The 25000-nt window shown below is 39.3% G+C and overlaps 1 protein-coding gene across 1 annotated transcript in view; it reads left to right on the forward strand.

Moving 5' to 3' along the window:
* The window catches only part of LOC136846908 (lysosome membrane protein 2-like), a 109536-nt gene that overhangs the window by 49 nt on the left and 84487 nt on the right, over positions 1-25000 (forward strand). Inside the window, exon 1 of the mRNA XM_067118164.1 lies at positions 1-1623. This exon is cut by the window's left edge and continues 49 nt beyond it. Within this exon, the coding sequence (XP_066974265.1) occupies positions 293-1623 (1331 nt within the window). The 5' untranslated portion in view covers positions 1-292. The remainder of the gene's footprint in view (positions 1624-25000) is intronic.

Below are 25000 nucleotides of genomic sequence, written 5' to 3' on the forward strand. Positions count from 1 at the left end.
TCAGGGATACTGAATTAGCAGTGATTTTGATCGTCGGAGGTATTTTCAGGTGCACTCGTGTTGGAGATGCGAATTGCAAGGGTGGTTAAGTGGTGCTGATGAAATTTGAAACATATCCTAGATAAAATTAGATATTTTATTATATAAATCCGAGGGAAGTGTGCGTGGTAGTGCGAATTTGCTACTCAAGCACCGTAGTTTGAATAGATTGTTGGTACTTGGACCATGTCGTAAATGCAGCTCCCCATTCGTTGTTTTTTCTCGTCGGTTTTAATATACAAACGTGACGACGATGGATCACCAGAAACCCGTACCCAAAATTACCAAAGACGAGGAAATGGCGGAGGACGGTGACGACGAGAGAGGGGAGACCTCAGAGGAGCGTTTGACAGAAGAAGAACTGGAGGCCCTCGTCAAGACCGAGCCGGTGAAGTTCTGCGTCTGCAGTTCCGACGACGAAGGCGACAGTCGTGCCAAAAGCAAACCAGCTCAAGACCAGAGTCGCAGAAGAGGAGGGGAACAGTGCTGCCTCACGAAAAAGAATCGCTGCTGTTGCTGTCGCTGGCAGTGTTTGCTGACGATGGCGCTCGTCAGCTTCCTATCTCTGATGGCAGTTTTAGCTTGGATGGACAGTTTCATTCAGGAATCCGTCATCAATGGCCTTGTCATGCAGGAGGGCACTCCTAAGGACGAGATGTGGAGGACGGCCAAAGTGCCAGCCTTGTACACCGTTCGCATCTTTAACCTGACAAATCCGTCCCAGTTCATGGCGGGGGACCCCCCTCGAGTCGTCGAAACAGGGCCGTATGTTTACCAGTACCGGGAACTCAAAGAAAAAGTTCAGTACAACACCGACGGCACTGTTAGATACCAAGGGCGGCCTCTGTATTCATTCCAGCCACACCTCTCCGAGGGAAGGGAAGAGGACGTGGTCACCACCGTCAACATTCCCTTCGTGAACGCGGCCGAAATGGTGAAGAACGTTAAGGTTGTCAAGACGATCATGAAAGTACTGAAGAAAGTCAATGACTTCGACACAATTAGGACGGTGACTGTGAAGGAACTCTTATGGGGTCACAGGTCCCGGGTGCTGGACTGGGCGCGCTCTATGCACCAAGACGTGCCCTACCCGCACAAAGAGTTCGGTCTCTTGATGGGGCTGAACAATAGCCTCCAACCTCCGTACGTCATGCACACGGGCCTCAACGACCCTTCGCGAATGAACCAGATCGTGACCTGGAAGGGAAAGCAGCTCTTGGATTTTTGGTTCGGGACCGAATGCAACGCCATCAAGGGCACCGATGCCAATGGCTTTTCCCCGGGGCTCTCGAAGGACGACAAACTCTTCATCTTCAACGGCCAGTTGTGTAGAACCTTGTCTTTGGTCTATAACAGTACCGTGAATCGACAGGGACTGGAGGCCTACCGTTTCACTCCGCCAGACGATATATTCTCGTACGGGCCAGAAGCTCCGGAAAATTTGTGCTACTGCGGCAAGGAAGGGTGCCCTTTGAACGGCCTCGTGGACATGAAGCCCTGCTACTTCGGGGCTGCGGTGGCCTTCTCTTTCCCGCATTTCTACACGGGCTACCCTAAGCTTTGGCATGCTGTGAAAGGCTTAAGGTGAGAATAGAAGGCACGCCAAATTCGACGTTTAATGTTTTTACCCTTTTTTTATTTTCTCTGATGTCTGATTTGTTTCACATACGAAACTGACTAACAATAACAATTCCCCTATTTCTTGTTATTGAAGGTATTAGCGAGTACTGAATACACCCTCGAGCGCGACTCAGCAGATGCGATTTACCATAATTGGTCGTAATTGGAGTGAGTTATCAGGTTGAAATCTTGATAAAATCTTGAAAACGAACAGTAATTACGGTATGCGGTATTTGGAGCCCGTGAATGAATACATTCTTAATGAACACTTGATGGTGAACTAATACGTAAGGTTTATTGGAGATGAGTAATAGTAAAAAAAAAAAAAACTTAAATGTAGTTACTGTCAGAGTAAACATTTATAATTGGGAGTGTGGTATTTAATTATTTTACAAACAATATAACAAATCTGTATGGCAGCTAAGGTTTATTGTTGTCTGTCATCTGCTTGCAAAGGAACACTTCGATCAGTAGTGTGTTTTGTGTTGTCTTCAGGTAGCTGTTAATCAGCTCAGTGGCCTGGTAAAACTAAGGTATACTTAATTTAGGTCAACTAAAGATAGTGTGAATACTCCACCGAAGTATTGCTTCTTTCTATCATTCTTCAAGAGTACTGCTGTGCAGTACATCAGAAATTACTATCGCAGCCTAGTGGATTGTCTTTCATGTATTAAATTTGTTTCCTTTTGTTCTGCATAGATGGAGAATTGTATATTGAAGGGTCTGTTATTATGGTCTTCCAATGCGTCACCATCGTGTGTGTGTGTGTGTGTGTGGATGATGATGAGCCGAGAGAGGCAAGGGTCGGGGGTGGGGACACCTGCTTAGTTTTGGATATTAATTTCTTTACTGGAGAGAAAGGAGGGGAAAAGGTCGAGGTTTAATAATAAAAATTTGGTATTGTTACCCAGGGTTGGTTTTTACCGACTGTTGAGATCTCTTTTAATCCCATAGTTTGTCTTCACGTCACAAGTGGCTTTACTTATTCTTTACTTAAGACTTTTTGAATTGCTGTCTACTTCCATTCACGTGATACTTCATGGTGCATGGCAGAACAGGGACTCGTATCTTTCACCTCAGTATCAGATAATTACCCGCCTTTTTTGTGGCTATGCCACGGTGACGTATATATATTCGGTATCCATTATTCATCGTTTGTTAAAAAAAGGAAGGAAGTGGATTCTGTTTATGTTAGTAGTCGTGGCAGGGTTTGTTACAGTCCTTTCCGGTTATACTCTTTGTCAGTTTACTCTTGTCTATGGTGTCCGTATGGAATTGCAACGCCCCATGCAATGCAGCAGTTAATTAATGCAGTATGTATATATCATAGTTGTAGATATAAATTCGTAACGTTACTAAGCTCTTCGTTGGGAGAGTCGGTAGAGCTGTGGACTAGCACTCGCTAGGCCCGAGTTCGAGTCTCCGGCCGACTGATGAAGAGTTAGAGGAATTTATTTCTGGTGATAGAAATTCGTTTCTCACTATAATGTGGTTCGGATTCCACAATAAGCTGTAGGTCCCGTTGCTAAGTAACCAATTGGTTCTTAGCCACGTAAAATAAGTCTAATCCTTCGGGCCAGCCCTAGGAGAGCTGTTAATCAGCTCAGTGGTCTGGTAAAACTAAAGTATACTTAACTTTTTCGTAACGTTACCATCAATTGTACAACATAAAGGGAACTTAGTTCCGCTGATAGAGCAGGGAGGTAGATTTTTTCTCGCTTAGCCTATAGCCTAAAAATAGCGTAAATATCAACAACACATTCTTGAAAAACTCTTTCTTCCCTCTCAGATGTCGGTGGTTATTCATTGCTGTTGGAATCAAGCACCCACGGTCTGTTGCAAGATTTTGAAAAATTTCTTTCCCTTAAGGCAGGCCCTTTAACACTACGCTTAACCATTTTGTTTGTGAAAGATTTGACGATTACGTCTTTATGTCATTTGTATCCATTACGTGTACCGTACTTTGTAATGTCGTTGATTTCAGTTGCCATGTCGGTAACCGTAGATCTGGAGTTGCCTGTTAGATAATTTACTGACCCGATCATTGCATTATCTCCTTTTTAAAGTCTCTTCTCTCTTCAGTTTTCATTCCCCGCCCCCGGGTCCCTTTTGTGTGTGTTTGCGCAAGTGGTTCGACCCTTCAGAGTTAATGAAGACTGTCGAGGAGGTCGACAAGATATGGCTGCTTTTGAAGGGTGCGATAAAGATAGTGATAAGAGCTTTAATCAACTTATCGCTCTCGAGTTCTGTTTTTTGGTCACGGGAGCGATTCAGTAGCTTTTGCCTATTTAGGACTCGATTCGGCTTCCTTCCTGCGTTTTTCTTTGTTCTTTTCGGCGTCGTCGACCATGGCTGGCGAGACGCCAGATGACAGAAAAGTAAGCTGTGCTCTTTCTATTACTCAAATGCATTGAGTTTCTCTCTCTCTCTCTCTCTCATATATATATATATATATATATATATATATATATATATATATATATACAGTATATATGTATATATATACTGTTTATATTTATTGCTAGATAGATATAGATATACAGTATATACATCATACAATATACAGATAAATGAGTAAATTAGTCTCTCTCTCTCTCTCTCTCTCTCTCTCTCTCTCTCTCTCTCTCTCTCTCTCTCTCTCTCTCTCTCTCTCTCATTATTTTACTGAAACGTTCCAACGGGTCGCCGTCAAAGTCAGTATTTTGTATTCGTCATCACAGCCAGGAAATGACTATATAATATCTGCTCCGTAGTGTATTGTAACAACGCTCATTTGGACTCAAATAAGATACAAAGATCCACTGTCTTTTTATCTTATTTATTAGACGGATATAGGAAAGTTTGTTCAGAAGATACACAGTATCTTTTTGTCTAATTTATTAGACTGGTATCTAAGATACTTTAAAAAGATACACAATATCTTTTCCTCTTATTTATGAGACGGATATCCAGGATACTCTGTTGAGCCAGTTATGGCTGGTCAGGAAATAAACAGACCATTTACCAGCTTGATTATTCATCCTCGTGAGCCTTTTGTATGTGCTGTGATTGCTTGCAGCAGTTTAGGAAAGACTGTAGCGTGCTTCTGAGAAGCAGAGGCGTGACGCTACGTGCTTTCAAGTCGAGACAAAAGCTTGAGTTCAACTTAAGGATACTTGCCCACATCCTGTGAAGGGTCCCGGCCGGTTATTTGGTTCGATAGGTGAATTCGGCACGTTATTATTATTATTATTATTATTATTATTTTCGATAAGTGACTTCAACACATTATTATTATTATTATTATTATTATTATTATTATTATTATTATTATTATTATTATTATTATTATTATTATTATTATACATAGTAGTATATTTGTAGCAGCAACATTTGCCAGTCTCATAATCCTCATTCCGGTTTGTAAGTTACTCCATTCATATGAAACTGTCTTTTAATTATTGCATAGACATCGGCCATATCACATCTTGCTTCTAGTCGTCTCAACTGCTAAAAGAAATGTTGTTTTATCTCCTATGAAGATGCTTACCGAGTGGTGGAAGCTGTCTTTTAATTTTTTCATAGACATCGGCCATACCGCATCTTGCATCAAATCGTCTCAACTGTTAAAAGAAATGTTGTTTTGTTTCCTATGATGATGCTTACCGAGTGATTCAATTAGCTACACAGCGTTTACTCCTTCATGCATCAGCGGGACTTTGATTGTATTCAGTGCATATTTGCACTCTGTCACGGCCGTTTTCGCCTTCACGCACAAGGGATCAGCTTCTGTGGTGTGCGAGTTCCTGTCTGCGAGCCACTGGGGTGTGTGCTGCCTTTTTTTAGTTTTCTGTAAAAGAAAACTATTGCGCCGGTTTTGTCTGTCCGTCCGCACTTTTTCTGTCCGCCCTCAAATCTTAAAAACTACCGAGGCTAGAGGGCTGCAAATTGGTGTGTTAATCATCCACCCTCCAATCATCAAACATACCAAATTGCAGCCCTCTAGCCTTGTTAATTTTTATTTTATTTAAGGTTAAAATAAGCCATAATTATGCTTCTGGCAACGATATAGGATAGGCCACCACTGGGCCGTGGTTAAAGTTTCATGGGTCGCGGCTCATACAGCATTATACCGAGACCACCGAGAGATAGATCTATTTTCGGTGGCCTTGATTAGCCTATACGCTGTAGCGGCCGTACAGAAAACTCGATTGCGCCAAAGAAACTTCGGCGCATATTTTACTTGTTTATATTTGCTAATAATTTTCCGCTCACTTCGTATCATTAAACGCTCGAGACTCTCATAGGTAATTTTGTCGGTCAAGGTCAGGTGGCAAATGGTTTGCAGTGCGTACATGATTCGCTGTATTTACTAATGTTTATTTAGCGCTCTTAATTCTCATTCGTTTCCTGTTGATTGATGTTTTTATTATCAGTCAGGTTGCATTCAGCCTTAATGATCATGCATCATGTTTTCTTCAGTTCTGTTCATCTTTTAAAAACATATTTATCGGCGGAAATTTGTGCAGGTAGTTAAGAAAATTCTCCAGGATATGTGAGTAATCTGTCGCCAACGTAACTTGAATGATGACGACAAGTTTTATTATTTTTTTTAATGATCAGCTGTGTGTCACCTTACAGAACTGCTGTGTCTTGGCTTTGGTTCCTTAGAGCGTTAAAATTTGGCCAGAACAGTTTTTTTTTTTTTCTATTTTACTATAGGTATATTGCTTCTCTGAATAATGATCATAACTTAGGTGTTCTATACTCGGAAGGGTGATTTGTTTAGTAATTTATTGCTTAAATTCAGATTGAACAAGTAAATTATGCAATCGAGTTTTCTGTACAGCCGCTACGGCGTGTAAACAAGGCCACCGAAAATAGATTTATCTTTAAGTGGTCTCGGTATAATGCTGTATGAGCCGCGACCCGGTGGTGGCCTATTTTATACCGTTGCCAGAAGTACGATTATGACTAAATTTAACCGTAAATGAAATAGGAAATACTGAGGCTATAGGGCTGCAATTTGGTATGTTTGATGATTGGAGGGTGGACGATCAACATACCAATTTGGCAGCCTCTACTGTAGTTTTTTAAGATGAGGGAAGTGACAATAAAGTGCGTGACTTATGCATGTGCCGGTAATAGCTTTCAGAAACTAAAAACTGACAACCAGTGAGGTATACTGCTATCCCCTGTAGTGCATACAAGTTTGTAAGGAGTTTGGTGGATGGAGTTACTTGCCACTTGAAACTTCCCCTAATGAAAAATTCGTCTCAACAACCCTGAGTAGCCATGAAATTCAATAATCATTTCTAGTTAGGGAACTCTCGAAAGTAATCTCTTCTCGTTATCAGTTCAAATTCCTTGCCACTCTTCAAACGTAGGTAAAATGTAATTTGAGCTATATTATCTATATTTTTATGTACGTCGGTAAAAGTACTTCTTTGCTTATCAGCTTCAGGCAGGGAGATATATTCTTGTCTACCTTGTTATTATCGATATTTTCCACGTGCATTGCAATGGGACTCATGCAACCTGAATATTATTGTACTAACAAAATTATATTTTAGCGCACCACCCCACCTTTTATGTAATTGTGAATTTTATTATGCAGACAGAATTATAATTCTGTTAATTAAAAACCCCACCTTTTCTGTAATAGTGAATCTCCTTATGCTGACAATTATATTTCTGCTCAGTGCACCAGCCCACCTCTTATGTAACTGTGGCTCTTAGGCTGACAGAATTATATTTCTGTTAATTCAAAACCCCATCTTTTCTGTAATAGTGAATCTTATTATGCTGACAGAATTATATTTCTGCTCAATGCACCACTCCACCTTTTATGTAATAGTGAACCTTATTATGCTGACAGAATTACATTTCTGCTTTATGCACCCCCCCCCCAACATTTTATGTAATTGTGATGGATGTGCGAAATAAAACATGTTACGACGCACTTATCTCGAATCTTTTCCTGCCTCGGTGCCCTTAGCAGTCTCCCCAGGGACGTGTGAGTGGTCAAGTTCGACCTCCCAGAGACAGCTGCACAGTACGCCGTGTTGTATGTAGCGCGAGTTTAGTTAGCTTGTGTAAACTAACAACCCCACCCAGTCTATGAGTGGGTTTAAAGAGATTGAAATGTGTTTTACTCGTATTCAAGGGACGATCTCTCTCTCTCTCTCTCTCTCTCTCTCTCTCTCTCTCTCTCTCTCTCTCTCTCTCTCTCTCAAGAGCGAAAGCTTAGGAAAACCTGTTGACGTAAGTCATCTTGCTGCGTCAAAACGAATGCTATATTATAGTTAGAAAAAAAGGGGGGGAACTGGGGAGCCTCGACGAGGTAATTTTTAAGCTCTAGTGTGAAACTGTTCACCAGATTCATTTCTCTCCCTCTCTCTCTCCTCTCCGTAAAATATATATATATATATATATATATATATATATATATATATATATATATATATATATAATATATATATTATATATATATATTACCCCTGTGTCATCTATATGCATAAGCAAAACCAATGTTACGCATTACGCTTTTTACGCGGTGAAATTGAACGTGCGCATACAGAACTGGATGGGGCGTAAATATTCACAGGACACAACGCTGTCCTAAAGAAATGAAGACCTTTCTCCCTGGACCCAAACCCAAGCAGCAGAAGACGACGAAGCCGGAAGATATAAACTTTGGGTCTAAGGATATGAGACGAACGAAAACAGATTATTGTCTATTTATGGCCCCCATTCCTTATGCCGTTTTCTCCTGCTTTGGCGAGCGAGATGCCGAAACCAATTTTTCATGTACACTCTATTTACCGAAGATCGAGTTCTGCTGGCAGTGTAAACACGAAGATCGTCATTTCGTGTTGACTTAACCCCGCCGAACATCAATGCACTTGGGAGATTAAAGGCGTTATCAGTTATCCATTAGAACGGCTACGGTGGCCTCCTCTCTCTCTCTCTCTCTCTCTCTCTCTCTCTCTCTCTCTCTCTCTCTCTCTCTCTGGAAAAAGAGCGAGAACTTAGGAAAAAGTGTTAACGAAAGTCATCATAGCTACGTCAAAATGGATGCCATAACTGTACTTCCATTTATATTATCTTTCTTCCATCTTGCTATCCACCCTCTCCTGACAATTATTTCATAGTGCAGCTGCTAGCGAGGTTTTCCTTGCTACACCTTTCGAACCTACCTGCTCTCAGTTTCCTTTCCAGCGCTGAATGACCTCATAGGTCCCAGTGCTTGGTCTTTGGCCTAAATTGTATATTCCATTCCATTCCGTATTATAGCTTTAAAAAAAAGCGCGAGAGCCTCGACGAGGTAATTTTTAAGCCCTCTAGGATGAAACTCACTCTCTCTTTCTCTCTCTCTCTTTCTCTCTCTCTCTCTCTCTCTCTCTCTCTCTCTCTCTCTGGCTTTTTGTACTACGGTTCTTGAGTCGCCGAGTGTGTGTGTGCTTTGATGAAGCCTTTGCTTACTCTGCAAATAATCTCCGCGGGGCGTCAGTCACTCTCGTCTGTGGCGTGAGTCACTCCTTGTGCACACGAACGCTTAGTCTACCACCGCCAGAGAGAGAGAAGGACTTATTAGATCCTTCGCAAACGACTTGTGATGACGACCTTGGGTTTAATGGTTTCCTTCACGTGATGCTCTCGTTTTTTTTTTTTTTTGTTTTTCGTGGGGGGGTGGGTTCGTTCTCTCTTAGTGGGGAGGTCGAAATTTCCGAGCTATTAAAAGCACTGTATTTGATCATGTAGGCCTATATAAGAGGTTAAAAAACTCAGATGACCAAATAACAATTAGCAAAATGTAAGGAAAAGCAACAAAGTTCACATTTTATGTAGAGTGCAGAGATGGAGTCCCGTAAGGTGCGTTTACCGAGATTTTATTCATGCTAACTTTCATCATCTGGATTATCAGTAATTTTTTTTTTATTTCCATCATCGCATTCCAGTTTATTTTTAGTTAGTGATTTCAAATGCCCCCTCTTCTTTTTCCTTTTGTTTCGAAATCGCTGAAGCTCCAGACTTCCTGTGATTCTGTTATTGTCCCATTTAATAGCTCAAGAAAGGACCTAGAATCTTTACATGTCTTTAATTTCATGGATGTGCGTTTAGTTCATCCATCAGTATAAAAGTAAAGGTTGATATTTTATTGGAAGGCGTCTCTAAAAACATTTGATAACAGTGTTTTACTTTATACTTTTAGCAAGCTAAAATAGGTTCGAATCCCGTACGTGATAGAGAAGTCCTTCTTTAATTCCTCGTATTTCGGTGATTTCATTGGAAATAATGTAATACACACACACACACACACACACACACACACACACACACACACATATATATATATATATATATATATAATATTTTTTTCAGTATATCTATTACTTTTATTTATGTGACTCCAGATTCCATATGCGTAACCTTGACAGCTGCAGTCAAAAAGCGCACCTCGTAATTACACGCTAATTTAAAGTGCCTCTTCTTCATTTTTAAGTAAATTTTAATGAGTGCGTTTTCCGCTTCTTAACTGGTCTGATCATCCCATCTAATTGCTTATGCTGGCCGCAGGGCAGAGGGCCGCGTTGAGTAATATCCGTTTTTGACAGCATTGTGTCGCGCGGTCATCAACTTCTGCGCCGCCGTAGGTATAATGTAATCATTTGTCCCCCTTTGTTCTGCCAGCGTCACGGGCGGTAACGTTTTGGATTGCTTTTGGGGACTCGAGTGCCTTCCTTTGTTTATCCTTCGGCGTGTCCTGAGGCCAATCCTGTCGGAAACGCCGATGGGAAAGGAAATCGCAGGCGACTTGCATTATCCCACTGCGTTGTCGCGTTTGTAGCCCAATTATTTTTTATTCTCTTTTAATGAGATGTTGCAAAGAATCGAGTGAGTGTAATGGCCTTTTTATTTGTGGGTTTTCCTTCGTAGTTTTGTGGGGTTATTCTTGCTTGCAAGGATTATCAAGGGGCGATAGGGTTGGTAATCTGTGATATGTTTAGATATTGCAGAAAATAACTGGTGATCAGGCGTTTTCAGTGGAACTTGAATTCGCGATTTTAGATGTATAGTCTCTCTCTCTCTCTCTCTCTCTCTCTCTTTAGTTATCCATGTTACTTGTGCTCACGTCAAGAGCCGAATTTGGTCAAGAATCTTTTTACACCGCTAATGAACAAGACGATGCAAATCTTTGCGCATCAAACATGTTTTGTTGTTTACAGTCAGCCAGCTGCAGCAGCACGGGACACACACACACACACACACACTCTCTCTCTCTCTCTCTCTCTCTCTCTCTCTCTCTCTCTCTCTCTCTCTCTCTCTCTCTCCAGATGGTCGTTTACCCGGCTCCTCATATCAAAGCCGTTTAGCTTAATTGATTCATCGCTAGTGACTGCACAGTCGAGTTCCTGTCTCCTGATGCGCGCATTCTTTGTCGCGAGCGCGTGCGCGTGCATGTCCTTTGATCATTAGATTTGTTGTTAGCTAAGTATTGTGATGCAACATGGTATTAATTGTCCGTTGTTTGTTGCTATATCTCGTAGGTGGGAAGTGCCGTCAGTGCACCTCATGCGGCGCACTGTAAGCAATACTTAAGATTAGTTGCCGCGTCCCTTTAGCCCCTAGCTGCAGCCCCTTTCATTCCTTTTATTGCACCTCCGTTTATATCCTTTTTCTGCATCTCAATTTCCACCCTCTCCTGACAATTGTTTTATAATGCAACTGCGATGTTTTTCTCATGTTACACCTTTCAAAACTTTTTATTGTCAGTTTCCCTTTCAGCTCTGAATGACCTCATAGGTCATAGCGCTTGGCCTGTGGCCGGAATTCTATACTGTGTCTTATGTATTTCTATAAAGGTCAATATCCGCTTTTTATGCTGTTTGAAAATATAGAATATAATTAGATTTATGAAATTCCATTTGGTTATATTTTCTCGTGCAGAAAATTGTCTAGAGAGAGAATTTTAGTGATGTCCTCTTTACTTAGTGAAATTTTTGTACGTTTTTCCATTATTTATCGTGCTGTGTTACCTCAGGTTGGTGGGTATCGCCTATGGGCGAGCTATATTATTCTTTTCGTCGAAGTGGTTAATCTAACCTTGGCTTCACCTAATTCCCTCAGCGTAGCTAATAATGGATTCTGATTATCTTCGATTGTTCTTTTTCGTATTGTTTTTCTGACAACGTATATTTTTAGATACCAGCACATTGGATTGATTATTACTCCACATAAATCAATATTATAACTGAATTAAGCCAATTGATGAATCTCTCTCTCTCTCTCTCTCTCTCTCTCTCTCTCTCTCTCTCTCTCTCTCCTTGGATATACCTATTTTTAGATACCAACACGTGATAATGTGATTGATTATTGCTCCACATAAATCAATATTATAACGAATTAAGCCAGTTGGTGACTCTCTCTCTGTCTCTCTCTCTCTCTCTCTCCGTTTGATTATATTTATTTTTAGATACCAACACGTGATTATGTGAGTGATTATTGCTCCACATAAATCAATATTATAACTAAATTAAGCCAATTGATGATTCTCTCTCTCTCTCTCTCTCTCTCTCTCTCTCTCTCTCTCTCTCTCTCTCTCTCTCCCTTTGATGTACTTATTTCTAGATAGCAACACATGGGATGGATTATTACTCCATAGAAATCAATATTGTAACTGAATTTAGCCAATCGTTGACTCTCTCTCTCTCCTTTCCTTTGATATATACTTATTTCTAGGTACCAACACATGGGATTGGTTGTTACTCCATAAAAATCAGTATTGTAACTGAATTTAGCCAATTGTTGACTCTCTCTCTCTCTCTCTCTCCTTTTCTTTGATATATACTTAATTCTAGGTACTAACACATGGGATTGGTTATTACTCCATAAAAATCAGTATTGTAACTGAATTTAGCCAATCGTTGACTCTCTCTCTCTCTCTCTCTCTCTCTCTCTCTCTCTCTCTCTCTCTCTCTCTCTCTGTCCTTTGGTATACTTTGCTCCAATCTGCCCACACACCAATTAAAACCGATGAAACCTTTGCCCTTCAATTCCACCACAATCCTAGAATTGGCGTCAGCTGCTGTCTATCTCAACCCACCCTGCATCGTAACCCAACCGAGGCTACTCATACATCATCATTTGCACTCACGGCCTCTAACCTATAGAATTATCTCCAATTATCTCTTTCACGTTATCTTAATTATTACGAACCAGTACCTATGTGTAAGCTTCAGCTGGAAGAGTTCTAGGATTTCCTACCGGGTGGCATTTTCCAGAGATGTAACCGAGTACCGGGACCTTTCTCCGAAAAAGCGGGACGCCATATCTTAAAAACTAACCATAGAATTTTCTTGAAAATGGTCTCATCATGTTTCCCACATCAAATATTGGATTGAGATTTAATCGAACTTTACCTAACCTAACCTAACCGAGGGGCATGGCAAAAAAACCGGGGCTGGTGCAATACTAGCATACATCTCAGGAATTTATACCGGGTGAGCCAAGATGCAATGCAATGCTGTCGGTCATTTTTAGCGACCCTGTCACTGAAGTAAGTCTCCCCGGCCCCCTCCCCTTGTGGGGTGTAACCGGTCATCTGGTAATCATTGTCCCAGTATGTACGGATCTTCGCCGAGATATTGGCTTGGTTTTTAGCCGATTGTTGTGGGTTGCAGTTGTGAGAGGTTGGGTGGGTGGAGGGGGAGACAGGAGTGATCAGTAGGCCGAAATGTTTACAGTACGAGAGGGTATTGATAGGGTAACTTCGCCCCTCTGGGATGAAACCATATGAAATACTATTATCGATATTATAGCTTCTTGTAATCATTTAGGATACATTTCTCTATATATAAATTGGATATTCAGTATCATACACATCTCATTTTCATACATATCCAGTAATTAGTATAAATGGCATTTGATGTTTTACTGCTTGATATTAGAACAAGTATTTTCATCAAAAGTATTTTTTTGTACGTTAACTTGTTTATTTTTAATTGCTTGTGGTTTTGCATTTTTCAGCTGGAGAGGGTTGAACACTGTAATTGAACAGGATATTAATTTTGCGTGCTTGAAAAGGCGTCAATTAAGTGTATGAAACCTTCTGATGGCATTTCATTGATGGGTTTCGCAACGTTCACCTGTAAATGCTTATGATGATGATGATGATTATATATTGTCCCCTATGTACAACATTTGACAACTGGAATGAAAGATGGCTAATGGAAGTGAATATGTTATTAGCAAAGAACGGTTAAGAACGTAACCATAATGATAATATAGAGAGATTTTTGCTTTCAATATTTCTTATTTTGGAGCATTTTTGTTGGCGCAAGGAAAAGACTTATCTGTTTACGTTGTCAGGTCAGGGAAACTCACACTACAAAATTTGCTACTTAATAAATGTATTTCTTTGTTAGTTATGTATATTCTACCGTACATTAATTTACTAAGCTATATATCCATAATAATAACTCACATTTTTGTGAAGCTGTTAAATGAAAAGCCTTTGATAAGCCACAGTTCAGTGTTTAGACAGGTCGATCTTTCCCTTCATGTAAAAAAATACAAATGAATAAAAAAAAATCCATAATCATCCTCGTAACACTGAAACAGTATTACACAAGGTCTAGAGACTAGGTATTATTACACACATAGGCTAACTGAATCCATTAGCGGAAGCCGGGCCAATTTAAGCCCTTACACCGATCATGCAGGAGGCAGATGTCTGAAGCCGGTGATCTGAGGCCAGCCAGCCAACCAGACGCTCAGCGCTGTGGGTGGAGCAAGGAGAATGGCATGCAGTGGAGTCAGTCAGGTTGGGGAAGGTGCTGCTGGTAGGAAGAATGAGAGAGAGAGAGAGAGAGAGAGAGAGAGGAGAGAGAGAGAGAGAAAAAGAGAGAGGATGGTAATAGGAGGAACGTGTGTGTGTGTGTGTGTGAGATGTAAGGGTTTGGGGAAGGGGAGGCATTATGATATATTTGAGACGTCTTCCCGTAACTGATATGGAGTAGGGGCTCTTCATATCAAAAGGATTCTCTCTCTCTCTCTCTCTCTCTCTCTCTCTCTCTCTCTCTCTCTCTCTCTCTCTCTCTCGAGTTGAAATGTAGTTTGCCGGTCTTCATTAAATGGATGGAATAAGTAATGGAAATATGCATCTCTCTCTCTCTCTCTCTCGGTCGACCGATCGACTTTATTGTGTGTTGCAAATTTACTGTAGTTTCGTATGATTTATTTTTATTGAGATAGATGGAGTGTCTAAAATCTTAGCGATCAAAGCATCTTAACTAAGTTTGCAATATTACATTCATTGCTAATGAAGAGGTTACATGTTTTGAAATAAGAAACAGGGGAAAGAATTGATGGATTACTTATAATAAATATCTATATAACGTCATTTAAAATGAATGATCTGTGTGAAAACTATTTTAATGATATGCACAGTATGTGCATTTTGTACATCCTCTATCATTCATACATTTTTAATATATACAAGTTACTCACATTAAGCCAACTTGGTTTTATGTCACTGGAATGTGAATCAAAAAGTAAAATTCGTTGCCATGAATTGTAATCAAAAAGGTTTCAAGACGGACTGAAAGAGAAGAAACACTATTGGTCAAATGGACCAGATTAGATGAGTTTGAGGTGGTTTGGTCATATATAGGAAATAGGAGAGAATGTGCTGGCAATGAGTCTTATTTGGAATTTTTTTTATAGGATATGGGAGAGTGAAATTTTAAATGTCACTAAGAAATTTTAGAACTATTCAGCCATATGTTTAAAGAACACAGTTATAAGAAGAAAAAGAACCAACGGCGAAGCAATAACTCGAGGTTCTGAAGTTTTCGCTTGTCCCTGATGCTGCTCGCTTACACACACACACACACACACACATTATATATATGTACGTGTGTATTATAAAAGAGAGAAGATGGATGCTTAAACACACACACACATATATATACATACATACATACATACATACACACGCGCATATATATTGTATGTGCGTGCGCGTGTTTGTGCGTATTACAAAAGAAAGGGAAGTTGGATGTTGTAAAATACTATACAATGCAAGAAATAGTCAAGAGCCCTCACGCGCGGTCCACTGTTGGCATTACTTAAGGTTCTTTGCAGCGTCCCTTCGCCCTCTAGCTGCAACCCCTTCCATTCCTTTTTTTACTGTACCTCCATTCATATTCTTTCTTCCATCTTACTTTCCACCTTCTTATAATTGTTTCATAGTGTGACTGCGAGGTTTTCCACCTGTTACACCTTTGTAACCTTTTACTCCCCTGTTATCCTTTCAGCGCTGAATGACCTCATAGGTCCCAGAGCTTGACCTTCGGCCCCAATTGTATACTCTATTCTATAATCAAGATCCGTAAAATTTTGAAACCAGAATATCTTAGCTAATCACGGGCTTTCTTCTTCGCGACTTACGGGATCTTTCCGTGTCTGATGAAGAAGATATTGTATAAAAAAAAAAAAAAAAACTACCTCATCTTCAGTAACGCTTGTCGCTGATATCGTCGGTGTTGGTGTTGGTCCCGGGAGGATCGTGTCCGGATGCTTGTTGGGTATGGACCTCGGGTAGGGCATGGATGTAGGGGTTGCCTTCACTGAAAATGTTTGGAGGTTTAACCCATGACCCCGGGGGGGGCGGGGATGGAGGGAGGCTGCTTTATCTTCAGCTGGGGAAAGAATCAGGAGGCAGAAACATTCCAAAGTGTGGGAAATTTCTCGAGTGCCCCAGAGCTTAGCCTAATTAAAGCTTTGAGACGGATGCTGATATTGTCACTTGTGTTTCTGAATATCTGATGAAAATAATGTTACTTTAATGCAGTATCTTGTTTAAAGCGACTAATGTCACTAGTGACTTTTTTAGTTTTCTGTAAAAGAAAACTTGTGCAGGCTTTGTCTGCTTGTCCGAACTTTTTCTCTCCGCCCTCAGACCTTAAAAACTACTGAGGCTAGAGGGCTGCAAATTTTTATGTTAATCACCCACCCTCCAGTCATCAAACATACCAAATTGCAGCCCTCTGGCCTTAGTAGCTTTTATTTTATTTAAGGTTAAAGTTAGCCATGATCGTACTTCTGGCAACGATATAGGATAGGCCACCACCGGGCCGTGGTTAAAGTTTCATGGTATAATGCTGTATGAGCGTATAGCATTATACCAAGACCACCGAAAGATAGATCTATTTTCGGTGGCCTTGATTATACGCTGGAACGGATGTACAGAAAACTTGATTGCACCGAAGGAACTTTGGCGCTTTTGTTACTTGTTTCATATTAAGATTAGCAAAATTATATTTAGGTTCCTTTACGTTTAAAATAACAGCTTGTAGGAAACTGCTCCTCATACCTTCGGGATATAATATATATATATATATATATATATATATATATATATATATATATATATATATATATATATATACTGTATATATATAATATATATATATACCCTCATACCTTCAGGATATATGTATATAAATACATATATATATATAATATATATATATATATATATATATATATATATATATATATATATATATATATATATACCCTCATACTTTCTGTTATATATATATATATATATATATATATATATATATATATATATATATATATATATATATATATATATATATATATATATATACCCTCATACCTTCAGGATATAATATATATATATATATACAGTATATATATATCCATGTATGAATTAATAACAATGAAAGGCGTGCTTCAAGTCATCCTTTTAATATCTTAAGTATTTAAGGAATTCAGAAGGCATGCGATGGAGAGAGAGAGAGAGAGAGAGAGAGAGAGAGAGAGAGAGAGAGAGAGAGAGAAGTGGTTGTGGGTGTGTACAGTATGTGCCTGGTTTAAAGAGATGGTGTCATGCAAAGGACATATTTACATGCAAGATTGTCAGTCGTCGCCGGTAACTGTTCATTACATGATTAAATCCTCGTAGGGGGGTAGCGCTGTCAGTGCACCTCTTACGGTGCACTGTAGGCATTACTTAAGGTTCTTTGCAGCGTGCCTTCGGCCCCTAGCTGCAACTCTATTTCCTTTTACTGTACCTCCTTTCATATTCTCTTTCTTCCATATTACTTTCCATCTTCTCCTATCAGTTGTTTCTTAGTGCAACTTCGCGGTTTTCCTCCGGTTACGCCTTTCAAACCTTTTACTGTCAGTTTCCCTTTCAGCGCTGAATGACCTCATTGGTTCCAGTGCTTGGCCTTTGGCCCAAATACTAAATTGAACAACTATATTCATTAAATAATTATATCGACACACATCTCTTGTTCTCCCAGATTAGTTCTTATATAACACGTCTATGTAGTCTAAAGGCATAATAATAATATCTCTTGTTATATTATAGTGCCAGATTCACCAGTGAGCGAGAGTCGTGAGTGAAAGAGAAGCCGAAAGATTCAAACAGACAGTAAAGCCAAGCTTGGCGGAAAGAAGTCGTTATGTGGTGTCATGAATTTTGTTCTGTGAAAATTGCGTCACTTTTTTGTTGACGTCCAAACGGTTCTGCGAAAAGTGAGAAATTCGCTCAAATTCGCTCACATGGTTTTAATCACGAGATGCTCGACGATTTCCTTTATACGAAGAGACACAGAGGGCTCGGCGAAGCAGTGTGAAAATGCATTACTCGATGCTTTTACTTTCCTAGTTTTTTGTATTTTTGATATTTTTGTTCGTGTTAGGTTAGGTGACCGCACCAACCAACGCCACGTTCTGTTTGTTTGTTTGTTAGTTTTCGAGTTATTTGATTAATATCGACTGGATTATTACTGCGCTTTCTTGACTGGGCGTTTAGGGCCGTGTTGTATAATTAATTCGTAGGAAACAAGAGTGGCGGCTGGAACATAAAAAAAAAGTTTTTTGTATTTCTGTTTCTAAAATTATTCGAGACCAGTCACGGGGAAACAAATCCATAGTTTTGTAGGCTAAGTGTATAAATATATTGAAAGATAAAAATATACTTTTTACAGTTACACAGTGTGGATTTGTCTCTTCATTTTAAGACTCGTGACACTATGGGTATTTTTCCTTTCAGTTAAGGCTAATCACGTTTACTAAACAAGGGAAGTGAATGATATCGTTTCGCTTATATATTATTATTATTATTATTATTATTATTATTATTATTATTATTATTATTATTATTATTATTATTATTATTATTATGCAGAAGAGGAACCTTATTCATGTGGAACAAGCCCATAGGGGCCATTGACATGAAATTCAACCTTCCAAAGAATATGGTGTACATTGGAAAGAAAGAGGGAAGAAAAAAAGAAAAAATGAAAGGCAGTGATCCATTTTATATAATATTTAGTTGACTTTGATATACATACACGCTTTTACACCCTCATACCCCATATTTCTTCAGCGGTACCTACACCCTACAACTATATCATAAAAGTATAAAATCCGTACACCATCCCTCACAGGATCCTGAGCAGCCATTAATTTTCCTGAGAGGACTTTCCCTTCACCCCGAGAGCCTTTGTAGAGTGAAGGGAAGGGAAGGGAAGTGTCGGGGTGAGGGTGGTGGTGGGGGGGTTAGTTAAGAGTGGTACTAAAGTTAATGATTGGTACGGCTTAGTGGTATGGAAAAAGGTCTCGGGGATGAGAAGGAACAGGACGGGCGGAATGGCTGGTTGTAAATACACCTGGGGGTCGGTTCAGTGAGGAAATGCTTTGCTCTCTCTCTCTATCTCTCTCTCTCTCTCTCTCTCTCTGGTACACGCTCAAACATTTCTTCGGCGTGTGTGTGTTTTGATTTTGTGTAGCCTCTTTGTTGATAGTCAAAAGCTCTCTCTCTCTCTCTCTCTCTCTCTCTCTCTCTCTCTCTCTCTCTCTCTTACATACACAGACACACACACACACAAATTTTCAGCTTTGTGAATTGACTTTTTGAGACCATTGTTGACAGGTTTAAACAAAGTATCTCTCTCTCTCTCTCTCTCTCTCTCTCTCTCTCTCTCTCTCTCTCTCTCTCTCTCTCTCTCAGTTAACCTTCATACCTCAGATACTTTGTGTCACAGTGAATAAAATCGAATCCCTCTCGAGGGTTTATTTAAACTTCAAGAAAGGACAGGTATGAGTTAGGGGTACAAATGCATTCCTTTTAGGTAATGGAATCCTAATTTGCATCGCCTAACTGGCTGACCTTTCATCCTGCAAGTGTCCTTTACCATCAACTGGAGAAGAGGCTGTTGCTGAGAGAATGGTCTGGTCCTCTGGAATGTCATAGAGAGGGTAATGTGGGCCTTCGTAAATGCGTTAAATGATGGTGGTATCAATTATGAAAGTGATAATGGCTCTATTATCGTCGCGGTTATTCCGTTTTTTGTTTTTGTTTGTCTAGTAGCTTAAGTTTGTTATTGGAGTTATTCGAGATTAAGCTTTATTTTTTATATGGATGTAGGTGTGAATATTGTTTGTGAATATTTTTTCCATCCGTCCGCAAGTTCATTTGTATTGGCACTCTTAGCAAAAATATTGGAAGTTTCTTGTACTACACACCAGACCTCTTGAAGATGTCCTAGAAAACTAAAAGGCGAAACTGGTCAGGATTTATACCCAGTATTTCATTTTCCTTGTATATTATATATATATATATATATATATATATATATATATATATATATATATATATATATATATATATATATATTCGTTTTTGTATTTGTAAATGGTATAAACGAATGGGCAAATAGGATTCTAAAATAATCATGAAAAGTAATGCTGTTTGCTGTTACCATCGCCTTCAGTGATGCTCTTCCACATTACTATTATAATCAGATACAGTTTCCAGTCAACACCTAAATGAAAATGCGAGCTATAGGTAGGCCAGGTTAATTTGATTGTCACCTGGGCGTTTTGACCCAACCAGCTCCCGGATACGACATCTATTCTATTCTACACTGTCCAACTCCTATTGGGAGCCAAGGTCTATTGTATGGGCTCTCTCTCTCTCTCTCTCTCTCTCTCTCTCTCTCTCTCTCTCTCATCTCTCTCTCTCTAGCGTCTGTGTGTTTTGATTTTGCGTAGCCACATGTTGATGGTCAAAAGTCTCTCTCTCTCTCTCTCTCTCTCTCTCTCTCTCACGCGCACAAATTTTCAGTGGCTATGTGTTCTGATTTTTTTACTCCCCTTATTGACAGATAAAACAAAGTCTCTCTCTCTCTCTCTCTCTCTCTCTCTCTCTCTCTCTCTCTCTCTCTCTCTCTCTCTCTCTCTCTCTCTCTGAGCAAGCTGTTTATCAAGGCAAGAATGCTACAAAGTATGATTTTACAGAATAAAAAAAGTAATGTTTAGCGACAGGCCTGCCGACTCATTTCTTTAATGATATGCTACGCCCACAAAATTTTACTCTTACCTGTGGCATAGTGCCAAAGATTTCTACCCTCCCGGGCACTATTATGATGCGACTGGGAATCATTACCCATAATCATTGACTTCAGGGCTTTTTTGTTGTATTGCAGTTTCTCATACTGTGCCTATCAACCGTCTCGTAGGAATTTTTGCTTTGCAGAAAGCGAGGACGAATATAATTCGTTTCTCGAACTACATATCTAACTGTCGATCTTTATTTTTCCAACGTTAAGCCGTTTCTCCTGAAGGGGGTGACTCTTGGTAAAAGACAACGATCCTTGGGACATTCACATTTAAAATACTGAATTTTGGATGAATCCCTTGTGAAGAAAACTTCCACAATGTTAGACCTTCATACGCCTACACTTAAGGTTCGTTAGCAATTTGTTTAACCCCACAACAGAGAGTACGCCTTTCATCTCTCTCTCTCTCTCTCTCTCTCTCTTCTCTCTCTCTCTCTCTATATATACATATATATATATATATATATATATATATATATATATATATATATATATATATATATATAGTGTGTGTGTGTGTTGTGTGGAAGGGTGGAGACGCAGAGTCAGAACAGTTCCTTTTACGCAATGTAAAATTAGGAAATGAATAGGTAGCGCTCTGTTTCTATAGACCCATGGTCACTTCCAGGGAAGCTTTTAACCAAAATATAAGCAAGAGCGCCTGCCTCTTAATATCCATAAACAGCCTCACTAAACTAAATCACAAGTTGGATAGTTTTCGCTTTTATTTCCTAAACATTTTAATCTCTGCATTTTCCAAGGCATTAGAACGTCTTCGCGCAATCTTCCAAGTTTAGGGTGTGTTACGGTTCACAGGGGCATCAGCCTCTGCTCCCTCGCCCACTCTCTCGATGCTCTGTGGCGATGGGTTCAAGTTCCATGACCTCATTTGTTAACCCTTGACCTTCCAGTCAAGCTAAGTAGACTTATTGATGTTTCCGCCTTTTATTTTTTTTTCTACCGCCGGCTGTTTTTTTCCGGGATGTAGCAGAGTGCTTGAGGGAAATATATATATATATATATATATATATATATATATATATATATATATATATATATATATATATATATATATATATTTTTATTTTTTTTGTCGTTGTAACACTCACACACGCGCGCGCGCGCACACACACACACACACACACTATTATCAAGGTTATAATAGTTGTAAACTTAATGACTATGATTATTGAGAGGCTGGAGATGGTAACGGGATAGTAATAACAGCAGTAACGGTGAAATCGTAAAAACGGACTCTGTAATTTTCCAGTAATGGTTGTGATGAGTATTTGGTATTTCATATCGTTTCGCTTCCCAGATCATTACTCTGCCATTTTAATACCCTGATCTTGGGGCATGGTTCCCGTAGGGGGATAGTGCCGTTAAAGCACGTCACACGGTGTACTGTAGGCATTAATTAATGTTCTTTGCAGCGGTCCTTGGGCCCTTGCTGCAACCACTTTCATTCCTTTTACTATACCTCCGTTCATATTCTCTTGCTTCCGTCTTACTTTCCACCCCCTCTTAACAATTGTTCCAACATTATTTTCAGCGCTGAATGACTTCATAAGTCCCAGCGCTTGGCATTGGGCCTAAATTTTATTTTCCAATTCCAATTCAGGCATAGTTGTACTTCTTGTATATCAAAATAGTTTTGTTTTAATCACTCCAAGGTTCAAGATTTGGAAAACCTCTTATATCATAAGATTTCACTTTCTCTTTCCAGCGCGATTGTTATTCTATACAGGCGAATCTTCGCATAATTTAAGAAGGCTTTTATGTATGTAGTGGGAGACGCCGTTTCAACTATGAACAGAACTGTATACATTAAGGTATTGCAGGTCATCCCACTTTTATGCAGATTCATTCATTCATTCTCTTCTCTCTCACACACACACACACACACACACACACACACACACACACACACACACACACACACACACACACACACACTCATTTGCCTTTCATTCATTTTACTATACCTCCGTTTATATTTCTCTTTCTTCCATCTTACTTTTCACCCTCTGCTTACAATTATCTCATTGTGCAACTGCGAGGTTCTCCTGTTACACCTTTAAATCCTCTTCTCTCAAATTCCCTGTCAGCGCTGAATGACCTCATAGGTCCTAGCGCTTGGCCTCTAGCATAAATTTTATATTCCAGTTCCTGTTTCCACACACATGGAGGAGACACAAATATCATTCCCAAAACATTGAAAATGAAATAGCATGATTCAAGGTATTCGGGTCCCTTATTTGCCTGACTTTACTTTGGTTGTATCCTAAGGTTGTGACGCCATATAATCATGTAGTGTAAGATGAGTTTCTGAAAGCAGAGGAATCTTACTAACTAAGTTTCCCATTTTTCTTTTCCTTCCAGGTAAGATTCAAGCAGCAGCTGATGACCTTGATGTAGAACATGCTGTTCAGGTGACTGTACCCTTTTTTTTTTTTTTTTTTTGCTGTTGTGGTACTAGTTCCTTGTTCCTTAATGTTAGTAAGTTTATCTCACTTGGGGACAAGTTTGGTTTTTGGCAGAATAATGCATGTGTAGAGGTAACGCAGATTGATGTAGTAGTAATGAGTATGTAAGCTGTCTTTAAGCAATGTTAATGGAGTATTTATATATAGTGACAGTATGTCAATTATCGTTACAAGTTTTGATGTAATTTTATCATGCCCATTTTTTCATTCTAGTTTGGAAAAAAGTCAGGGGAGAGGTATATATATATTTCTCACACTGAGCAAAAGAAACTGATGGTTACCCTCATTCTAAGTAGTTTAACATTTGTTTTAATTAAAGAAATAGATTGCTGAAGAACGTATCAGAATGTAAAGTGATAGAGAAATGAGCCTTGAAAACTCTTTTACCAAATTTTAAGATTACTACGTAGTCAGGACGCGATGACAGAAGATGGAAGTCGAGTGTTTATTGAGATTTGTTATCGCTCTACACATTAATTCACCGAAACCGCAGGGAAACAGATTTAGCTCAGTAACGTGTTTACGAATTCGGATAACAGGGCAACTCAAATATGGCATCGACTGACAAATATGGCCAGGCGATGTTTATTTACATGAAATTCTGAAGCAACAGTGGTAATTGTATATCGAAGCGGGTTACACTCGGTGCCCAGGAATGGCACTGACCGGACTCATAATAGTGCTTGGTTACAAAAACTTGAGTGAGTTACGTACAAGTACAGCCGAGCCATGAAAACGAGTTTAGGCGACACGGGACCCGGCCACAGATGGCTGGAGATTTATGTAATTTGTCTAGCCAAGATTTTTTTTTTTCTTTTTCTTTTAGGCCAGAATTATTATTATTATTTTTTTGGTCCGGCTAGATTTTTTTTTTCTTTTTAGGTTGATATCCTGAATCTTGTAGCGTGCATTCAGCTCTGTTGCTTAATGTCTCGGGATGACGTCGGAAGATTGTTTCATTATACTTTAATGTCAGTCAGTTGGTTGTATATTTCTATATGCTTTTTCCTATTCCTGGTATCAGACGACCATTACTCTGCTATCAGTGAAGTCAAAGAATTTGATTGAGAGTAATCGTGAATAGTTAACAAATAATTGTCATGTATGGGTAAGTTTTAATTACCAGTGGTTATTTTTATTCCTTCTACTAAAATGTTATATAAATAAAAAAAAAGAAGAATGTATTAAAATGCTGCAAAATTCACCAAGTTTTACGTCAGTGGGGTTTCATTTTATCCGACGTGCATACGAATTGACATATTAGTTCGTATAGGAAATGGCCCTTTTATTTTTTCATGTACCATTTGGCATAACTGCGATTACTTCCATTAGAACCACGTCTTTGCAAACAATTAGTTTAGGACGTGAATTGAAACGAGGGAAATGAAGGTCATGCTGGAAGTATTTAACTTGAGTAATGGTGTATAA

The sequence above is a fragment of the Macrobrachium rosenbergii genome, chromosome 2, assembly GCF_040412425.1.
Source record: "Macrobrachium rosenbergii isolate ZJJX-2024 chromosome 2, ASM4041242v1, whole genome shotgun sequence".
NCBI lineage: Eukaryota > Metazoa > Arthropoda > Malacostraca > Decapoda > Palaemonidae > Macrobrachium > Macrobrachium rosenbergii.